General features: G+C 46.6%; 1 protein-coding gene across 14 annotated transcripts in view; it reads right to left on the bottom strand.

The window, feature by feature from the left end:
- Positions 1-17993, bottom strand: part of LOC119956267 (CCR4-NOT transcription complex subunit 3-like) — a 94354-nt gene that overhangs the window by 9622 nt on the left and 66739 nt on the right. For 8 of the 14 annotated variants that reach the window (XM_038783321.1, XM_038783318.1, XM_038783320.1 and 5 more), the window contains 5 exons: positions 14363-14505; positions 12139-12247; positions 11388-11544; positions 5196-5327; positions 1128-1230 (listed from right to left, as the gene is read on the bottom strand). In XM_038783321.1, coding sequence (XP_038639249.1) covers positions 1128-1230; positions 5196-5327; positions 11388-11544; positions 12139-12247; positions 14363-14505 — 644 coding nt within the window. The remainder of the gene's footprint in view (positions 1-1127; positions 1231-5195; positions 5328-11387; positions 11545-12138; positions 12248-14362; positions 14506-17993) is intronic. The other 6 variants (XM_038783332.1, XM_038783328.1, XM_038783329.1 and 3 more) reach the window with 3 other exon arrangements.

Raw genomic sequence — 17993 nt, 5'->3', positions numbered from 1 at the left:
AATTAGAGGTTGATCGCAGCAGACTTCTGACCAAGAGCAGGCCATCCTGAGCTGAGTGCAGTTTGGTTGCCGACAAGAGTTCCATCCTTTTAATCGCAGTTCCCTGCAATCCTATTGGCTCAGATCAATTAAGACTGCCCTGTTCCACAGTGCAGCTGACAGTTAATTGATAGGTTGCACACTAGGGTAACCAAACACAGGTCTGAATACAGCAGGGATTTCTCAGCTGTTTCTGCCCCTTATTTAGACCATGCAGGGTTATATTGGATCCTCTGGCACCTTTGCTGTTACTCCAGCCAACTCCTGTCTAACATAGTCAGTAACATTGTTACTCCAGACAGCTCCTGTCTAACATACAGCCAGTAACGTTGTTACTCCAGATGTTACACCAGACAGCTCCTGTCTAACATACCCAGTAACATTGTTACTCCAGACAGCTCCTGTCTAACATAGTCAGTAACATTGTTACTCCAGATGTTACTCCAGACAGCTCCTGTCTAACATATACAGTCAGTAACATTGTTACTCCAGACAGCTCCTGTCTAACATACAGTCAGTAATGTTGTTACTCCAGGCAGCTCCTGTCTAACAGTCAGTAACATTGTTACTCCAGATGTTACTCCAGACAGCTCCTGTCTAACATACAGTCAGCAACGTTGTTACTCCAGATGTTACTCCAGGCAGCTCCTGTCTAACAGTCAGTAACATTGTTACTCCAGATGTTACTCCAGACAGCTCCTGTCTAACATACAGTCAGTAACGTTGTTACTCCAGATGTTACTCCAGGCAGCTCCTGTCTAACATACAGTCAGTAACATTGTTACTCCAGATGTTACTCCAGGCAGCTCCTGTCTAACAGTCAGTAACATTGTTACTCCAGACAGCTCCTGTCTAACATACAGTCAGTAACGTTGTTACTCCAGATGTTACTCATGGCAGCTCCTGTCTAACCTGCAGCAGTAACTGCCTCTGGAGTGGACAGGCCGGGATCGAATCCAGGTCCTCGTTCCCGTGAGGCAGCAGTGCTAACCACTGTGCCATCTCGAGGTGAAAACCTTTAATAACCAGCTAAGAATGACAGATGTTTGCTGCCCCCTTCAGGGAACTGCTAATAGGCAGCTACTCACCTCTCTCGTTCAAGTGCAATGACTGAACCTGTTCTTCCAATCCTGCACTCACAGCTGCGCGTTCTGCCATGCTTTTTAAGGAGCTCAGCGTTTCTGGAGCCTGCTGTATGCACAGAAATAAATGTTAAAGCACCAAGGACAAAAAACATCAATCTTTTTAAAAAATAAATTTAGATTACCCAATTATTTTTTCCAATTAAGGGGCAATTTAGCGTGGCCAATCCACCTACTCTGCAAACCTTTGGGTTGTGGGGGTGAAACCCACGCAGACACGGGGAGAATGTGCAAACTCCACACAGACAGTGACCCAGAGCCGGGATCGAACCTGGGACCTCAGCGCCGTGAGGCAGCTGTGCTAACCACTAGGCCACCGTGCTGCCCAACATCAATCTTTTCAAAATGCCTCACATAATGAATTGTGATTTTTAAAGTGATTTTCTAAATACAGCATCATCCAGTGAATAGCAATTTAAATAAACCAATCAATTGAAGGAATTATCAGCTGGTCACCTTACGCTTCAAGCAGTGTCATGGGGTCTTTTACGGTTATGGACCATTTAAACGACAGCAGCTCCGACAATGCAGAACCCTCTCCGTACTGCACTGGAATGCCAGCCCAGACTTGGCACTCACCTCACCCAGAGGATCTTTTACCTACAACCTTTCCACTCTGGTGAAAGTGCTACCAAACTTAGATAAGTTAAGTTTTAGTACATCTTTAGATGCGTGCCTGACAAAAGTTGCACTTTCACAGCCAAATGCTGTTGAAATTTGGCAGCCCCAGCTCATGGGGCATTTTGCTGGGAATGCTGACAGGAAAGGAGAGCAGAGAATGAAGCGAGCAAGATCAGAACGAGAACTAGGAAAGCTAAACGGGGCAGGGGTTACGGAGTGGAAAGAGGGCCAAGTTAAAATATACATTCAAACAAAACAAACGTACAATTGTGGCAGAAAAAAAAAAACATGAAACAAACCATTCGGAAGAGGCCTTTGGTGCAACAGGCGTGCTGCTCGTTATTGGGAGACCCCCCCCCACACGGAAATAGGTGCGAATTGGGCATGAAATGGAGTTTACCTTCAAACTGCAACCCTCGTGGACGCACAGATTGTGACCTAACACACCGTAACATTCTAATCAACAGTCCTTACCCTTTCAAACAAAAACCACTGCCAGGAATTGTTTTTATTTACAGCTCTCTCTGAAACGGTCACGTAAACGTGCAAAGCTACCTTGTTTGAAAGCTCGGCTGTGACAATGAGAATGGTAACTCCACCCAGCTTGAGAAGACCCTCCGTCAGAGGGTTTATACCAGCAAGAAAATACAACGGGGACATGGTGCTGCACTCCTGGCCAGTGCTTCAGACAGATGTGTGGCTCAACAGCTACGGAAACTAACTGAGAGCCCAGAAACTTGGTTTTTCATTCAACCTGACTAAAAAAAAAAGAATCCAACACCCAAAAGGGAGAAACGATGCTCATTGTGCAAATTGGTATGAAAACAAAGCCAAAACCAGGGGTTCCTGATGTTGAATTGGAGTGATGTACTTTGATGCTGCACCACTAACTACAGCAACCATCATCTGTCAGATTCAGGGACTACAGTTTACAGGAGAATGGGTAGAATTATGCAGAAAGTCTGCACTTATGTAGTCAGAAATATAATTAATCTAAAGATATATTTACACTGAATTTACCGGAATACCATGAAATAATTACTGAACAAAGTGCTTTTCTTTTGCAAAACATTTTCTCAGTAACAATTATGTGGACACTGAACATTACACAAATACAGCTCATGTCACTTGTCAAACTTCAAGTGAAGGTGATAAAATCCTTCCTGATGGTTGTTCTTATATATGTAGTACTTTATTATATGCTTTATTGCCACAAGAAGGCTGACATTAACCTGCAATAAAGTTACTGTGAAAATGCCCTAATCGCCCCATTCCGGCGCCTGTTCGGGTACACAGAGGAAGAATTCAGAATGTCCAATTCACCTAACAAGCACGTCTTTCGGGACTTGTGGGAGGAAACTGGAGCGCATGGAGAAAACCCACGCAGACACGGGGAGAACGTGCAGACTCTGCACAGACAGCAATCGAACCTGGAGCTGTAAAGCAACAGTGCTAACCACTGTGCTACCGTGCCGCCCGTTTCTAGAAAGCAAATCCATGGAAAGCAATGGGTCCTGACGGAGTCCCTGGTCGTGCACTCAGATTCTGTGCGGACCAACTGGCTGGTGTGTTTGCAGACATCTTCAACCTCACCCTACTCTGTTCCGAGGCTCCCACCTGCTTCAAGACCACCACTATCATACTCGTATACTTGGGTATACAGATAACATTCCTCTCTGGATACATCTGTCAATGTCTAACAGTCATCATTAATGGGTGATAGAGGTTGTGCTGTGAATCGACCCAAGGTTCTCAACATTCTAATATTCAGTGCCAGGCTGGCTGGGTAGCTGGAGGGAGATTCTTATTGGACTGGGCTTATTTCCAGCACTAAGGTTTCAGTAATGACATTCGAGCATCCTGTGTATCAACATACACTCATGGCCAGTTTAAAAACAAATCATTCATGGAATGCAAGCATAGCGAGTGCTTTTTGCCAATCCCTAACTGCCCTGGAGAAGGCAGCAGTAACACACCTTTCTGAACCACTGCAGTTTCAGGGAATGTTCCCAGGGATGAGGAACATCAGTTACAAAGAAAGAAAAGGTAGAGATTAGCCACAGAGGCTACCAGGCTTTGAGCTTTTCTGTTTTTACTCAAAATCATAAGGGAACTGGACAGATTAGATAGAAAGAAACCGCTCTGATAGGCAAAGATCAAGAACGAGGGGGCACAGATTTCAGGGAATTGACAAAAGACAAAATGGCGACATGAGGAAAATCACAGCAAGTGGTTAGGATCTGGAATACGCTGCCTGAATGTGGGGGTGGTGTCAGGGTCAACAGAGGCTTTTATATGGGAACTGGAGCATTATCTGAAAAGGTGGAAGTTTTCAGGGCTACAGGAAAAGGCAGAGAGGGGCACTACATAAATTGTTCCCTCAGAGGACCGACATAACAGGCCAAAGAGCTGCCTCCTGTGCTGTAACCATTCTATGACTCTATAGTGCAAGTACATGCACAGTGATGTTAGGGAGGGAGCTCCGGGATTTTGACCCATCAACAATGGAGAAACAGGGCAGCACGGTGGCGCAGTGGTTAGCACTGCGGCCTCACGGCGCTGAGGTCCCAGGTGCGATCCCGGCTCTGGGTCACTGTCCGTGTGGAGTTCGCACATTCTCCCCGTGTTTGTATGGGTTTCGCCCCCACAACCCAAAAATGTGCAGAGTAGGTGAATTGGCCACGCTAAATGGCCCCTTAATTGGAAAAAAATTATTGGGTAATCTAAATTTATTTTAAAAAAACAATGGAGAAACAGCAATATATGCAAGTCTGGATGGAGTGTGGTTTCAGCAGGTAGTGGTGTTCCCATGCATCTCCTACTCTTGCTCTTTCAGGGTGGTATTGTAACAGATTTGGAAGGCGTTGTTGAAGGAAACTTGGGGAGTTGCTTTTTAAACAAATAAATTTAGAGCACCCAATTAAGGGGCAATTTAGCGTGGCCAATCCACCTACCCTGCACATCTTCAGATTGTGGTGGCGAGACCCATGCAGAAAGTGCAAACTCCACAATGACCCAGGGCCTGGATTGAACCCAGGTCCTCGACACTGTGCCCCCCGCCGCTTGGGGAGTTGCTGCAGGATATCTTGTAGATGATGCACACTGTGTCAGTGGTGGGAGTGAATGCTTAAGATGCATGTGTTACCAATCGAGTGAATAGAATACCTACAGTGCAGTAGGCGGCCATTCGACCCATCGAGTCTGCACCGACCCTCTGAAAGAACACCTACATATGCCCACTTCTCCCCAATCCCGTAACTTAACCTGCACATCCCTGTACACTAAGGGACAATTTAATCTGGTCAACCCACCTAACCGGCATACCGTTGGAACTTGGGATAAAACCGGAGCATCCGGAGGAAGCCCACACAGACATGGGAAGAATGTAGTTACCTCAAGGTTGGAACTGAACCTGGTCTCTGGCGCTGTGAGGCAGCAGAGCTGATTTGTCTTGAGCTGTGCGCTGTTGGAGCTGCGTTCATACAGTAAGTGGGAGAGTATTCCATCACAGTCCTGATTGGTGCCCTGTAGATGGCATTGGGGAGTCACGGGGTAAGTTAGTCCCTGTAGAATTCTCAGTTTCTGACCTGCTCTTGTAGCCAAAGTATTTATATGGCAGTTCAGTTTCTAGTCAGTCAATCACAACACATAGGATGCTAATATGGGGCTTAAATATCTTGCGAAAATTTTAAAAAGCCAACATCATTGGAGAGGATGGCAAGGTTAGCATTTAGACATTGAGGTACTCTAATCAAAGGAATTATAAGCAAATCACGGTTGCCTCAGGATCTGGGGCACTTGGAAAGGTTTCTGAAAGTCTGTTGGTATTAATTTCAGGGCATGGCGAGGTGGTGATGAGTGAGTGTGAATGTGTGTGTCAGAGTGTGTGTGTGTATGTGTGTGTGTGCGTGTCACACAACAGGCTTATGTTGGATATGCAACGGTGTGAGCTGGGAGAAGCTGTAAATTGAAGGGTGGAGAAAGAGTGTAACCAAAGACAACCATTTTGAAATTAATGCAACGTGGGCTGAAGCCAGTGGTCCGTCAGCAAGTGCAGTGTTCTGGAAGTGGGAGTCAGTACAGGCAGAGAAGAAAGAATGTGGGAGGTGAGCGAGGAGAGCACCTGGGCCAGGTGAGCAAGGTGTGGAGATGAGGAAGGGAATGCAGGGAGTGAAAGGATGTATTCAAATAACATTTTTCACAAAGAAAAAGACCACCGACTATTTCCCTAACAAATGGAATCAAATCGATCTACAATGTTAAACTGCATCCAAACAAAAATTCTCCCTTGTAGCAACGGCTATAATTTTCCTTCTGTATTTGTTGGAACCGCAGACAGAATAATTCTGATGTAGGTGGCTGGAAAGTTGAATCTTCAGTTGTACCCCAAGCAGCCGACCAAAGCTTCACTTCCATACCAAACACCTAGGTTTGCAGCAGTTTCCTCCTGGCAGAGGGGCCTCTGGCCAGCCGGACAACTCTCTGTACCAGTGGCCACCGCACCTTCACTGGCCTGTAGGTGGCAGGCATGAGCAGCAAATCAACTTTATTTTGCCCCAGGGCTACTCCAGTGTTCTGAAAATTGGGTTATGAATTTGTCATGGAACTAAGCCAAGAGCATACAAAACAACCATGCCACCTCAGCTCTAAAGCTCAACTCTGACATATTCTAACTTCACACATGTTTTTAGTGTTCCAACCTTTATTGAAAGCTGTTAAAAAACAGACCTAGAAGGGAAACACAGTAGCACAAGTGGACAGCACTGTGGCTTCACAACACCAGCTTCCCAGGTTCAGTTCCCCGCTGGGTCACTGTCTGTGCGGAGTCTGCACGTTCTCCCGGTGTCTGCGTGGGTTTCCTCCCACAGTCCAAAGGTTGGGTGGATGGGCCATTCTAATTTGCCCTCAAGTGTCCAAAAAGGTTAGGAGGGGTTATTGGGTTACAGGGATAGGGTGGAAGCGAGGGTTCAAGTGGGTCGGTGCAGGCTCGATGGGCCGAATGGCCTCCTTCTGCACTGTATGTTCTATGTATGTTTTGTTCATTTAGCCAAACCCGAATGAGAGTCTCTCTCCGATGGTGTTCTGTGACCGATGGCAATGGTGATTTTTCATTGGAGACCCAAATTCACATTTTCCCCCAGAATAGATATATATCTGGCCCGTTTAAATGCTCATTCCCAGTCGCGAGTGGTCCATGGAACAAGCCGTCTCAAACCCACACCCCAGCTGATAAAGCTCCAATGGAATCCTGAATCAGAATCAGGCTCTCTCAGAAACAACATTTTGGAGGGCAACCCCTCAAATGGAGACATCTTGACCCACTCCAGTCTGCCCGAAGTGCAAACTTTCTTCATTTCCAAATCCAATTACACCATTAAGACAAGACTGTTCCAGTGCTGGATCAGGATGATATATTCCCTAGATTCTGGAACAGTTCCACTGGACTGGAAAAAGGCAAATGTCACAATGCAGGTGAAGAGGAGGAAGTAGCTGGAAACTACAGGCCAAGTGAATTAACATCTCTCATTGGAAAACTGCCAGAATCAGTTATTCCGGAGGTGTTCGAAAAAAATCGTAACAATCTGGTGGAGTCAACATGGTTTTGTGAAAGGGAAATTGTGTTTAACAAATCTATTAGAGTTCTCGGAGGATGTAACAAGCAGGGTGGGTAAAAGGGAACCCGCAGATGGTCTGAGAAGTCATGTGGACTCGAATGAAAGTTCAACTCTCCACAGATGCTGCCAGACCTGAAGTTATCCAACATTTTCTGTTTTTATACCAGCAGATGTAGCGTCTTTGGATTTCCGAAAGGAATTTAAACAAGCTACATAAGCAGACTTAAGTACACAAATCTCAGAAAGCTAGCCTGCAGGTACAAGATAATTGCTGGGGGTGGGGGGGGGGGGGGGGAATGAATGTTTCTTCTCATGGGGGGATCTAGAAGAAGGGGCTTCCCATTTTAGACACAGAGATGAGGAGCAATTTCTTCACTCAGAGGGTCATTAGTCTGTGGAATTCTCGACCAAAGAGTTGCGAAGGCTAGGTCACTGAATGCGTTCAAGGCTGGCATTCCAAACATGTGATAGGCTGAGCTAATTGATCCTACAACCAATGGATCAGATCTATGCTCTACAGACCCACCACATCCAGTTGTCAATGATGGAGGACAGTTACGCAACTAACAGGAGATGGCAGCCCCACAAAATATCCTCTGATGGAGGATCCCAGCACATCAGTGCAAAAGGTAAGGCTGAAGCACCTACAACCATTTTCAGCCACAGGTGTCGAGTTGGTGATTCATCTTGGACTCCTCCAGAGGTCTCCAGCATCACAAGTGACGGTCTTCAGCCAATGACATTCACACCATCTGATACCAAGAAATGGCTGAAGGCATCGGCTACTGCAAACGCTTTGGACCCCGACAACATTCCAGCACTAAGACTGAATACTTGTGTATCAGAGCTAGCTGTGCCCCTAGCCAAGCGGCTCCAGTATAGCTACAGCACTAGCATCTACCCGGCATGGTGGGCAATTGCCCCGGTGTGTGCTGTACACACAACACAGGATCAATCCAACCCAGCCAATACTACCCCATCAGTCTACTCTCTACTATCTGCAAAGTGACAGAAGGTGTCACCAACAGCACTCTCACGCAGCAATAACCTGCTCACTGACACAGTTTGGCTTCTGCCAGGACCTCATTGCAGCCTTGGGTCCAAACATGGATGAAACTCAAGTGGAGGCGAGTGAGACTGCCCTGGATATGAAGGCAACATTTGACCAGGGATGGCATCAAGGAGCTCTAGCAAAACTGGAATCAACCCGAACCCCCCCGGAGTGGGGGGGGGGGGGGGGGGGGGGGGGGGGGGGGGGGGGGGGGTCCCAGATCATAACTCCTCAAGATACAGAAGCAGCCCATGTCCAAAGGCAGCAAGACCTGTACAACATTCAAGTTTGGGCTAAGTAATATCTGCATCACACAAGTGCCAGGCAATAGCAGGGGCACCTCCACTCGGGACAGGAAGCAGAGGCAGCCTGGCCTGCGAGGGACTCCTCCACCGCTGTTGGTGACACCTTCCATCACTTTGCAGATAGTAGAGAGTAGACTGATGGGGTAGTATTGGCTGGGTTGGATTGATCCTGTGTTGTGTGTACAGCACACACCGGGGCAATTGCCCACCATGCCGGGTAGATGCTAGTGCTGTAGCTATACTGGAGCCGCTTGGCTAGGGGCACAGCTAGCTCTGATACCCAAGTATTCAGTCTTATTGCTGGAACGTTGTCGGGTGGGACAGCCTGGCAAGCGAAGGACACCTCCACTCGAGACGGGAGGCAGAGACACCCAGACCTGCGAGGGACACCTCCATTCGGGACGAGAGGCAGAGACAGCCGGGCCTGAGAAAAGGGCAAAGTAGCTAAAGTGAATGTTGGGCCCTTGGAAGATGAGACAAGGGAGTTAATAGTGCGGAGCACCCAGTGTTTGCGTGGGCTTCACACCCACAACCCAAAGATGTGCAGGGTAGGTGGACTGACCACACTAAATTGCCCCTTAATTGGAAAAAATGAATTGGGGTATGAATTAGAGTAAATGAATTACTCTAGATTTATATGTAAAAAAAATAGTGGGGAGCACAAATAACAGACAATTAATATTTTGTCTCAAGTTTTCATGGAGGTGGATAGTAGTACCATACCAATAATAACAAGTAACGCAGAAGTAATAGAAAGGGAGGAACTTACAATCAACAGGGGGATAAAAGTACTAAAACTATTGGGATTGAAGGTGGATAAATCAAGGGCTTAATGACCTACATCTCAGTCTTAAAGGAAGCAGCAATGGAGATAGTGGATCCATTGGTTATAATATTCCAAAATTCCCTGGATGCGGGAAAGGTTCCAGTGGATTGGAAAAATGTTCAACACCCTTATTCAGAAAGGGAGGGAGGCAGAAACTGGGTCCCAGTTAGTTTAACACGTCATTGGGAAATTGTTAGAATCCATTATGAAGGAATAACAGGACATTTAGAAAGCCAAAATGCAATCCATCAGAGTCAGCATGGTTTTATGACGAGTAAATTGTACTTGACTAATTTGTTAGAGTTCTTTGTAGATTTAACAAGCAAAGTGGTTAATAGGGATCATTTGATGAAGCATATCTGGATTTCCAGAAGACATGTGACAAGGTGCCGCACAAGTTTAATACACAAGGTCTTTGGGTCTTTACCTGGTTGGCAAGATGCAACTAGTGGGATGCGACAGGCTCCAATATTCCAATACATGTTAATGACTTTGATATCGGAATAGAAGGTACTATAGCCAAATTTGCATATGATACTAAAATATGTGGGATAGTAAGTCGCAATGAGGAAATAAGAAACTTACAAATGGATATAGATTAGGTTAGGTGAGTAGGTCAAAATTTGGCAGGTGGAGTTTGAAGTGGGTAAGTGTGAGGTTATCTATTTTGGTCAGAAAAATGGAGAGAAACTTCAGAGTGCTTCAGTGCAAAAGGACTATGGTGTCCTCTTGCATCAAATCACAAAAAACTAGCATGCGGGTAATAAAGGCAAATGGAATTTTCCCTACTCCTTTATAGCTAAAGGAGTAGGGAAGTGTTGCTGTAACTGTACAAGGCATTGGTCAGACCGCACCTGGAGTATTGGGCACAGTTTGGGTCCCCTTGTTTGGGGAGGGATGTAGTTGCATTAGAGGCAGTTCAGAGGAGGGTCACTACATTGATTCCATCGATGAAGGGTTTGTCTTGTGAAGAGAGATTGAGCAGTTTAGGCCTATACTCTCTAGAGTTAAGAAGAACGAGAGGAGACCCGTAGATGTAGAACAGATGCTTCCTTTTGTGGGGTAATCTAGAACGAGAGGAAAGGGGTTAGGGGTGGCAGATTTAAAACAAATGGGAACTCATTTCTCTCAAAGGGTCATGTATCTGTGGAATTCACTACCACAGAGTGCGGTGGATGCTGGGACATAGAGTGAATTTGAGGAGATGGACAAATTTTTAATTCATAGTTGGTTAAGTGTTATGGAGAACGTGCAGGAAGTGGAATTGAGGCCAAAAGGGAGATCAGCCATGATCGTACTGACTGGCGGAGTAGGCTCGAGAGGCTGAATTGCCAACTCCTGCTTTTTTATGTTATGTTCTAAAAAAGGCAGATTTTTGGTTGACAAGGAAGTCAAGAGCTTTGGAGGACAGGGAGGAAAGTGGAGTTGAGGCCACAATCAGATCAGCCTTGATGATAAGATTAGTGGAGCAGACTCAATGGGCTGAATGGCCAACTCCTACTCCTTACGATCTTATGATCAGTGCAAAGCCAGCCAAGGGATGGAACAGCCTCTTGTGGGGTTGGGGGGCATGGACAGCACAATAGGAGAGCAAATTCAGTGACGTTTAGGACACTGGCTGCTACTTCCATGGCAATGCAATCCCTCACAACGTGGTCCCAAGTGAAGGAGTTTCTCTATCAGCACTCTGATAACTAGCAGGTATCTTAAAAACTGTGCAGCTTTTCAGTGAAACAAGCCAATGTGGAATCTCTCCACCTGGTCCATCTTCTCTCATTCTGTACATACCTTTAAATCCTGAGAGACAAACGGTAAGGGTCCATTCATCATGGCTGGTGCTGGTTTAAGATCAGAGAAGTTGGAGGCTTGGGTGTTAACTTGACTGGCTGCAAGAACAGGGATGATGTTTGTTGTGCTGGCTACAGATACACTGACTGGCTCCTTCCTGCACAACAGACAGATAATGCAATCAAAAGTAAGACACAAATATATCAATCGGTCTTCATCTTATTGAGTTAGGTGAACCCTGGATAGTTTTACACCATTTCTTTAGCGACAGAGGCAGTCATGAATTCAACAGCAAAGCTAAAAGCAGTGATTCATGGACAACTATGCAGGTTTTTCTAAGTTTGCTCTCGGTATGCAATCAGTCCTACATTTACTATACCACCCTAACAACTGAGCTACTTACTAGATTTGTTTAGAAATAATCAGACAGTGCACATGGTGACCAGGAGGGGTAAGGGTGGATTTTCTGAAGCAGTCACGTTAACAATTTGGTAACTCAAGTTACTAGATGCATGCAGCTTGGATTTCACAACTTGGTAGGATTGAACCAGTCACCTCACAAGCTTGATCCTTTGGGCCTCAAAATTTCCAACACTTATTTTCTTTGGTGATTTTTTTTTGTTTGAGGGCTGGCATAATTGGACAGGGATGTGGGGAAGAGGGAGACTGAGGACAGTATCACTGTGTCACTGCCATTTTCCACAGCATCACTGCCAGATCGTACAGAGCAAGCTTGTGCTGCACTACTCACACATTATTCTGTAAGGGAGTTGTGCCAGTTGGTTGGCTGTTTGTACTGGAAGGAAGACTGTAGCTGTTCTGATGTTCCATGCTGTTCTCAGCAACCACTGCACTATAACCTGAAAAAAAAAAGGTTCAATTCAATATAAAGAAACTCTGCCAGCACGTGTAACATCCCAGACAGTGTATATATTCAGCTGGAAATACTAGGTTCAGCCATACCCCCATTCCTATTCAGGAATAGGCTCAGTATTCAGCAGCACTCCCAAGACACTAAAATAGTCTCTTTTTTTTTAATTTAGAGAACCCAATCCACCTAACCTGCACATCTCTAGGTTGAGGGGCGAGACCCACGCAGACACAGGGAGAATGTTCAAACTCCACACGGACAGTGGCCCAGGATCGAACCTGGGTCCTCAGCACTATGGGCGGAAGTGCTAACCACTTTGTTACCGTGCTGGCCAACAAGACACTACAGTCAGCAATAAATGCATCATTCACATTTTTACAGCAAAATACATCTCTACAATTCAGCAGCAATCCCTGAAGCTTTAACATGAGCTGTGGGAGGTGTGTTACCACAGTTACGGCCAACAACTTGTTGTTTAGAGGAGTTCGAAGTGACAAATGCTTCAGAAAGAACCTGCCTTTTTCTTACTGTGTCTTCCATGCTTGTTGGAAATGCAAAGCGCTTTACACCCAATCAAGTACTTTTGAACTGTAGTCACTGTTGTACGATATGCAGCAGCCAATATGCCAACAGCAAATCTCCACAAACAGGAAGATAAATACAGTAGTCCCCCTTTATAACACGGGTGTTGGGGTCCAAGACAGCCACCCGCGTTGCATCCGAGCCGCGGATATCCACACTGCCGGCTGATTGGAGGGAGAGAGCAGCCGGCAGTGTCAATTTCAGCGGCCGGCTCACTTTGATCCGGAGAGGGAAGCTGCTCTCTCACTGAAACAATCAGCCGGCCGCTGAAATTGACACTGCCGGCTGCTCTCTCCCTCCAATCCAACTTTTAAGTTTTAATGTTTCTGATTGGAGGGAGAGAGCAGCCGGCAGTGTCAACTTCAGCGGCCGGCTGATTGTTTCAGTGAGAGAGCAGCTTCCCTCTCCGGATCAAAGTGAGCCGGCCGCTGAAATTGACACTGCCGGCTGATTGGAGCAGCCGGCAGTGTCAATTTCAGCGGCCGGCTCACTTTGATCCGGAGAGGGAAGCTGACAGTTGGGGTCCATAAGCCCCCCCGCTGTATATCGCGAACCGCGGTATAACGGGGGACTACTGTAATAATATAATAATCACTTGTCACAAGTAGGCTTCAATTAAGTTACTGTGAAAAGCCCCTAGTCACCACATTCCGGCGCCTGTTCGGGGAGGCCGGTACGGGAATTGTACCCGCACTGCTGGCCCTGTTCTGCATTACAAGCCAGCTGTTTAGTCCACTGAGCTAATCCAGCCCTCAAATGACCAGATAATCTGTTTTAGTGACATTTGGATAAATATTGACAACCTGATTAAGGTGAAAATGCTACTACTGAGCCAAGGCATATTTCATTCAGGGAAATATTTGGACAGACTACCTGCATCGCAAACTTCGAAGTGAGCTGGAGCATGGGTTAAATACAGAATAATGCTTACCCTACTCTGCTGCAACAGGTGAAGCCCAAACTTCACATCCTGTGTGACATCCTCTAATAACAATAATAATCTTTATTATTGTCACAAGTAGGCGTACATTAACACTGCAATGAACTTACTGTGAAGAGCCCCTAGTCGCCATACTCCGGCGCCTGTTCGGGTACACAGAGGGAGAATTCAGACCGTCCAATTCATCTGTGGGAGGAAACCGGAGCACCCGGAGGAAACCCACACAGGGAGAACGTGCAGACTCCACACGGACACTGGCCCAAGCCGGGAATCGAACCCCATACCCTGAGGCTGTGAAGCAACAGTGCTAACTTCTGTGCTACTGTGTCGTCCATTGTAATCACTAAGTGAGCTGGTGACCTTTGCCCCAATTACGGTGGATGAGACTATTCTAAATTGATTTAATGTGGGATGCTTAAAGTCGGGACACAGAAAAATCAGACCAGGTTGCATCCCAGAGGGGAACAACCCACTGCTTGGACAGTTCCAAACAGTTTTACACCACAGATACTCGAGAGGTAACAGTGAAGATATATGCTCATCATATTAACAGCAGCAGCCAGAGTGGGCACTATTACTTACTTGCAGTTCCATTTTGCTGCTTGCTGGTGGGAATGGGCACAGCATTGGCAGGTCGCGACTGGAATGAGCTGGTGGTGTTGATTGTGGTGGTTCCGGCTGCCACAGCTGCTGCATAGGCAGAAACGGAATTTGTTCCCTGTGTCCTGGAAAATAGAAAAACAGTTTATTCCTCAAGTGGTCCCAGGGCTCTTGACACACTGTCCCATCAATCCAGCTCATTCCAATTTGTATAATCAATTCCTTGGTATCTGGCATCAGTTTAACTATTGCCTCTCTGGTTCCAGGGCCTGAGGAAGTGAATAAATGCAGCCTCAATTGTTTTCTCAAAAACATTCTTGCAATACTAGGAAAAATATTCTGGTCTTAGTCGATTTCTACAAGGTCTCCTCCCAAGTCATCGCCTATCATCGAAGAGGCAGCCATTCTGCTCCTCATACCTGCTCCACGACTTCATGCTAATGACCTTGAATTTAAAAAAAAAATATTTAACCCCTTCACTCTCTCTCTCTCTCTCTCTTTCCCTTGACATCGATCATTATGAAGTGCTTCGAGAGGTTGGTCATCAGACATCAACATACTGCCTCAATACACTGCAATTCGCAAACAGTCCACAGCAGACGCTAACTCCCAGGCCCCACACTCATCTCTTGACAACAAGGACTCCTACATCAGACTCCTTTCTATTGACTACAGCCTGGTCTGGCAACTTCTTGACCCAAGACCATAAGAAACTACAAGAGAGTCATGAACACAGCCCAGTCCCTCGCGTGAACCCATCGCCTATCCACTGACTGTCTACACCTCCCGCTGCCTTGGGAAAGCAGGCAGCATAATCAAAGACCCATCCGACCCGGGTTAGTCACTCTTCCAACTTCTGCCATCAGGCAGAAGAGGCACTAAACAGATTGAAAAACAGCTTCTTCCCTGCTGTTACCAAAGTCCTGAAAGGCCCCCTTAAGGACTGAACTTATCTCAATGCATTTTCTCTACTGTTGCAGCACCACACGGTGTATGCTTCACCCGATGTCTGTGCCTATGTATTTACATTGTGTATCTATCGTATGTTCTTTTTTTTCATGTATGGAATGATCTACCTGGACTGTACGCAGAACAATACTTTTCACGGTACCTCAGTACATATGACAATAAATTTAAATTGTGAAACAGCACAGCCATGGCCTTGTTGAAAGCTGCACACCTCCTCACCAGCCCCGCTCCAACATCTCGGTAACTTTCCGTCCCATCTGCAATCACAATGATTCTTTTCCCACTATGTCCTGGAAGCTATGGAATTATCCACACAGGGGCCAATGACCCGTGGGCTTGATCCAACTCAGGAGGGTCCACCATCCCCCCACCATCTTCCAAAACAACTATGCCATGTCCTCTGTCTGGCTTGGGCCCTTCATGCCCACTGGCAGCCTGACGTTCCTCGAGTTCTGCCTCTTGAACAATTTTCCAGGTCCTCCACCTTAGCCCTTAAAACTTTATTGTCAGCCGCCATCTCTACTTCAGTGAGGTGACCTGATCACTTCCTAGACAGAGCAACCTCCACCTTTCAACTCCGCATCGTGCACCTTCACCACCTCAGCCAAGAACGCACAAATCGAGGATACTGCTGCCTCAAACCTAACCTTTTTGGACACTAAAGGCAATTCAGAATGTCCAATCCACCTAACCTGCACATCTTTGGACTGTGGGAGGAAACCCACGCAGACACGGGGAAAAAGTGCAGACTCCGCACAGTGACCCAAGCTGGGAATCAAACTTGGGACCCTGGAGCTGTGAAGCAACTGTGCTAACCACCGTGCTACCCCCTTGATGTGTGATACTTAATCCACCAATATCCACAAACGTTAGACCAAATCTTCTTCAAACGCCGCCACTGGAAGTCCTCGACCTTGAATTTTTAACCCTTTTTGAAACTTTCCTTCACCAACTCCAGCCCCTCCAACACTCACATCACTTCAACAGATTTTGGTTCAGAACTTTCCAGTTTCCATCACCTTAGGTGCAAGGTGCTTTCTGACAGAACCCAGAATAACCTGGTCCTAATTTTAAGGCTGTTTATGCCTCCTTATTCTGGCTGGTTTTGGTAGCGTTTGCTCTCAGCTCAGCCCACATTGCCAGAATAGAATTAATTTCAATGTTTCAACAACGATAATACAGTCTCTGAAACCCAGTGGCATGAATTTTAGCACCTGGCCCTCAGATTGCATAGTCAATCTTTCAGGAAATAAAAACACCACCACAATATTGTTGCAATACCAAACATTTAACCCCTTCGGACCAGCTTAGTTAAACACCTCCAGAAACCAACCTATTTTTTCTGGTTGGAATCAGAGTGTGAATTACTTTTAGTGAAAAATTAATGTAATCATCAACACCTCATACAAGGGAGACCACAAGCTTGGGACATTAGAGAAAAACGGTGGTTACACACGAACACATGTGGAGCATCATTTTGGAGCAGAGTTCAAACATTCTCAAAGACAAACAACTTGAATGGGCATTCGGTCCCACTAATCAATCCAGAGGACACCATACACCAAACAGCCATCTTATTCTCATCTCTTTTTTTTTTTTTTTTAATTTTTTTATTGGAATTTTTTGCAGAAAATATAACAAAAAGTATAGCAAAAAGCAGTAATATGCAACTAACAGCCCCATAACACCCACAATTCCCCCCATACCGTAACATCACATGTATCACATTCCCCCACCCCCCCCCAAACAAGAGAACTTAACCATAAATTAAAATTAGATAAATCAAATTTAAATAAAATAAGCTAACATAATCAACGCCCCCCCCCCCCCCCCCCCCCCCCGGGTTGCTGCTGCTACTGTCCCAGTACCCTATCGTTGAGCCAGAAAGTCGAGGAAAGGTTGCCACCGTTTAAAGAACCCTTGCACCGATCCTCTCAGGGCGAATTTAACCTTCTCAAGCTTAATAAAGCCCGCCATGTCATTGATCCAGGTCTCCACGCTTGGGGGCCTCGCGTCCTTCCACTGTAGCAAAATCCTTCGCCGGGCAACTAGGGACGCAAAGGCCAGCACACCGGCCTCTTTCGCCTCCTGCACTCCCGGCTCTACCCCAACCCCAAAGATCGCGAGTCCCCATCCTGGCTTGACCCTGGATCCCACCACCCTTGACACCGTCCTCGCCACCCCCTTCCAGAACTCCTCCAATGCCGGGCATGCCCAGAACATATGGGCATGGTTCGCTGGACTCCCCGAGCACCTGGCACACCTATCTTCACCCCCAAAGAACCTATTCATCCTCGTCCCAGTCATGTGGGCCCTATGCAGCACCTTGAATTGGATGAGGCTAAGCCGCGCACACGAGGAGGAAGAATTTACCCTCTCCAGGGCATCAGCCCATGTCCCGTCTTCGATCTGTTCCCCCAGTTCCCCCTCCCACTTCGTTTTCAGCTCCTCTACTGACGCCTCTTCCTTCTCCTGCATAAGCTTGTAGATATCGGATATCTTCCCCTCCCCGACCCAGACCCCCGAGAGCACCCTGTCACTCACCCCCTTCGCGGGGAGCGCAGGGAATCCCTCCACCTGCCGTCTAGCAAATGCCTTTACCTGCAGATATCTAAACATGTTTCCCGGCGGGAGCCCAAATTTC

This window comes from Scyliorhinus canicula, chromosome 23, assembly GCF_902713615.1.
Source record: "Scyliorhinus canicula chromosome 23, sScyCan1.1, whole genome shotgun sequence".
Lineage (NCBI taxonomy): Eukaryota > Metazoa > Chordata > Chondrichthyes > Carcharhiniformes > Scyliorhinidae > Scyliorhinus > Scyliorhinus canicula.
The sequence above is the reverse complement of the archived record's forward strand: the minus strand, read 5'-3'. Positions and strand labels throughout refer to the sequence as shown.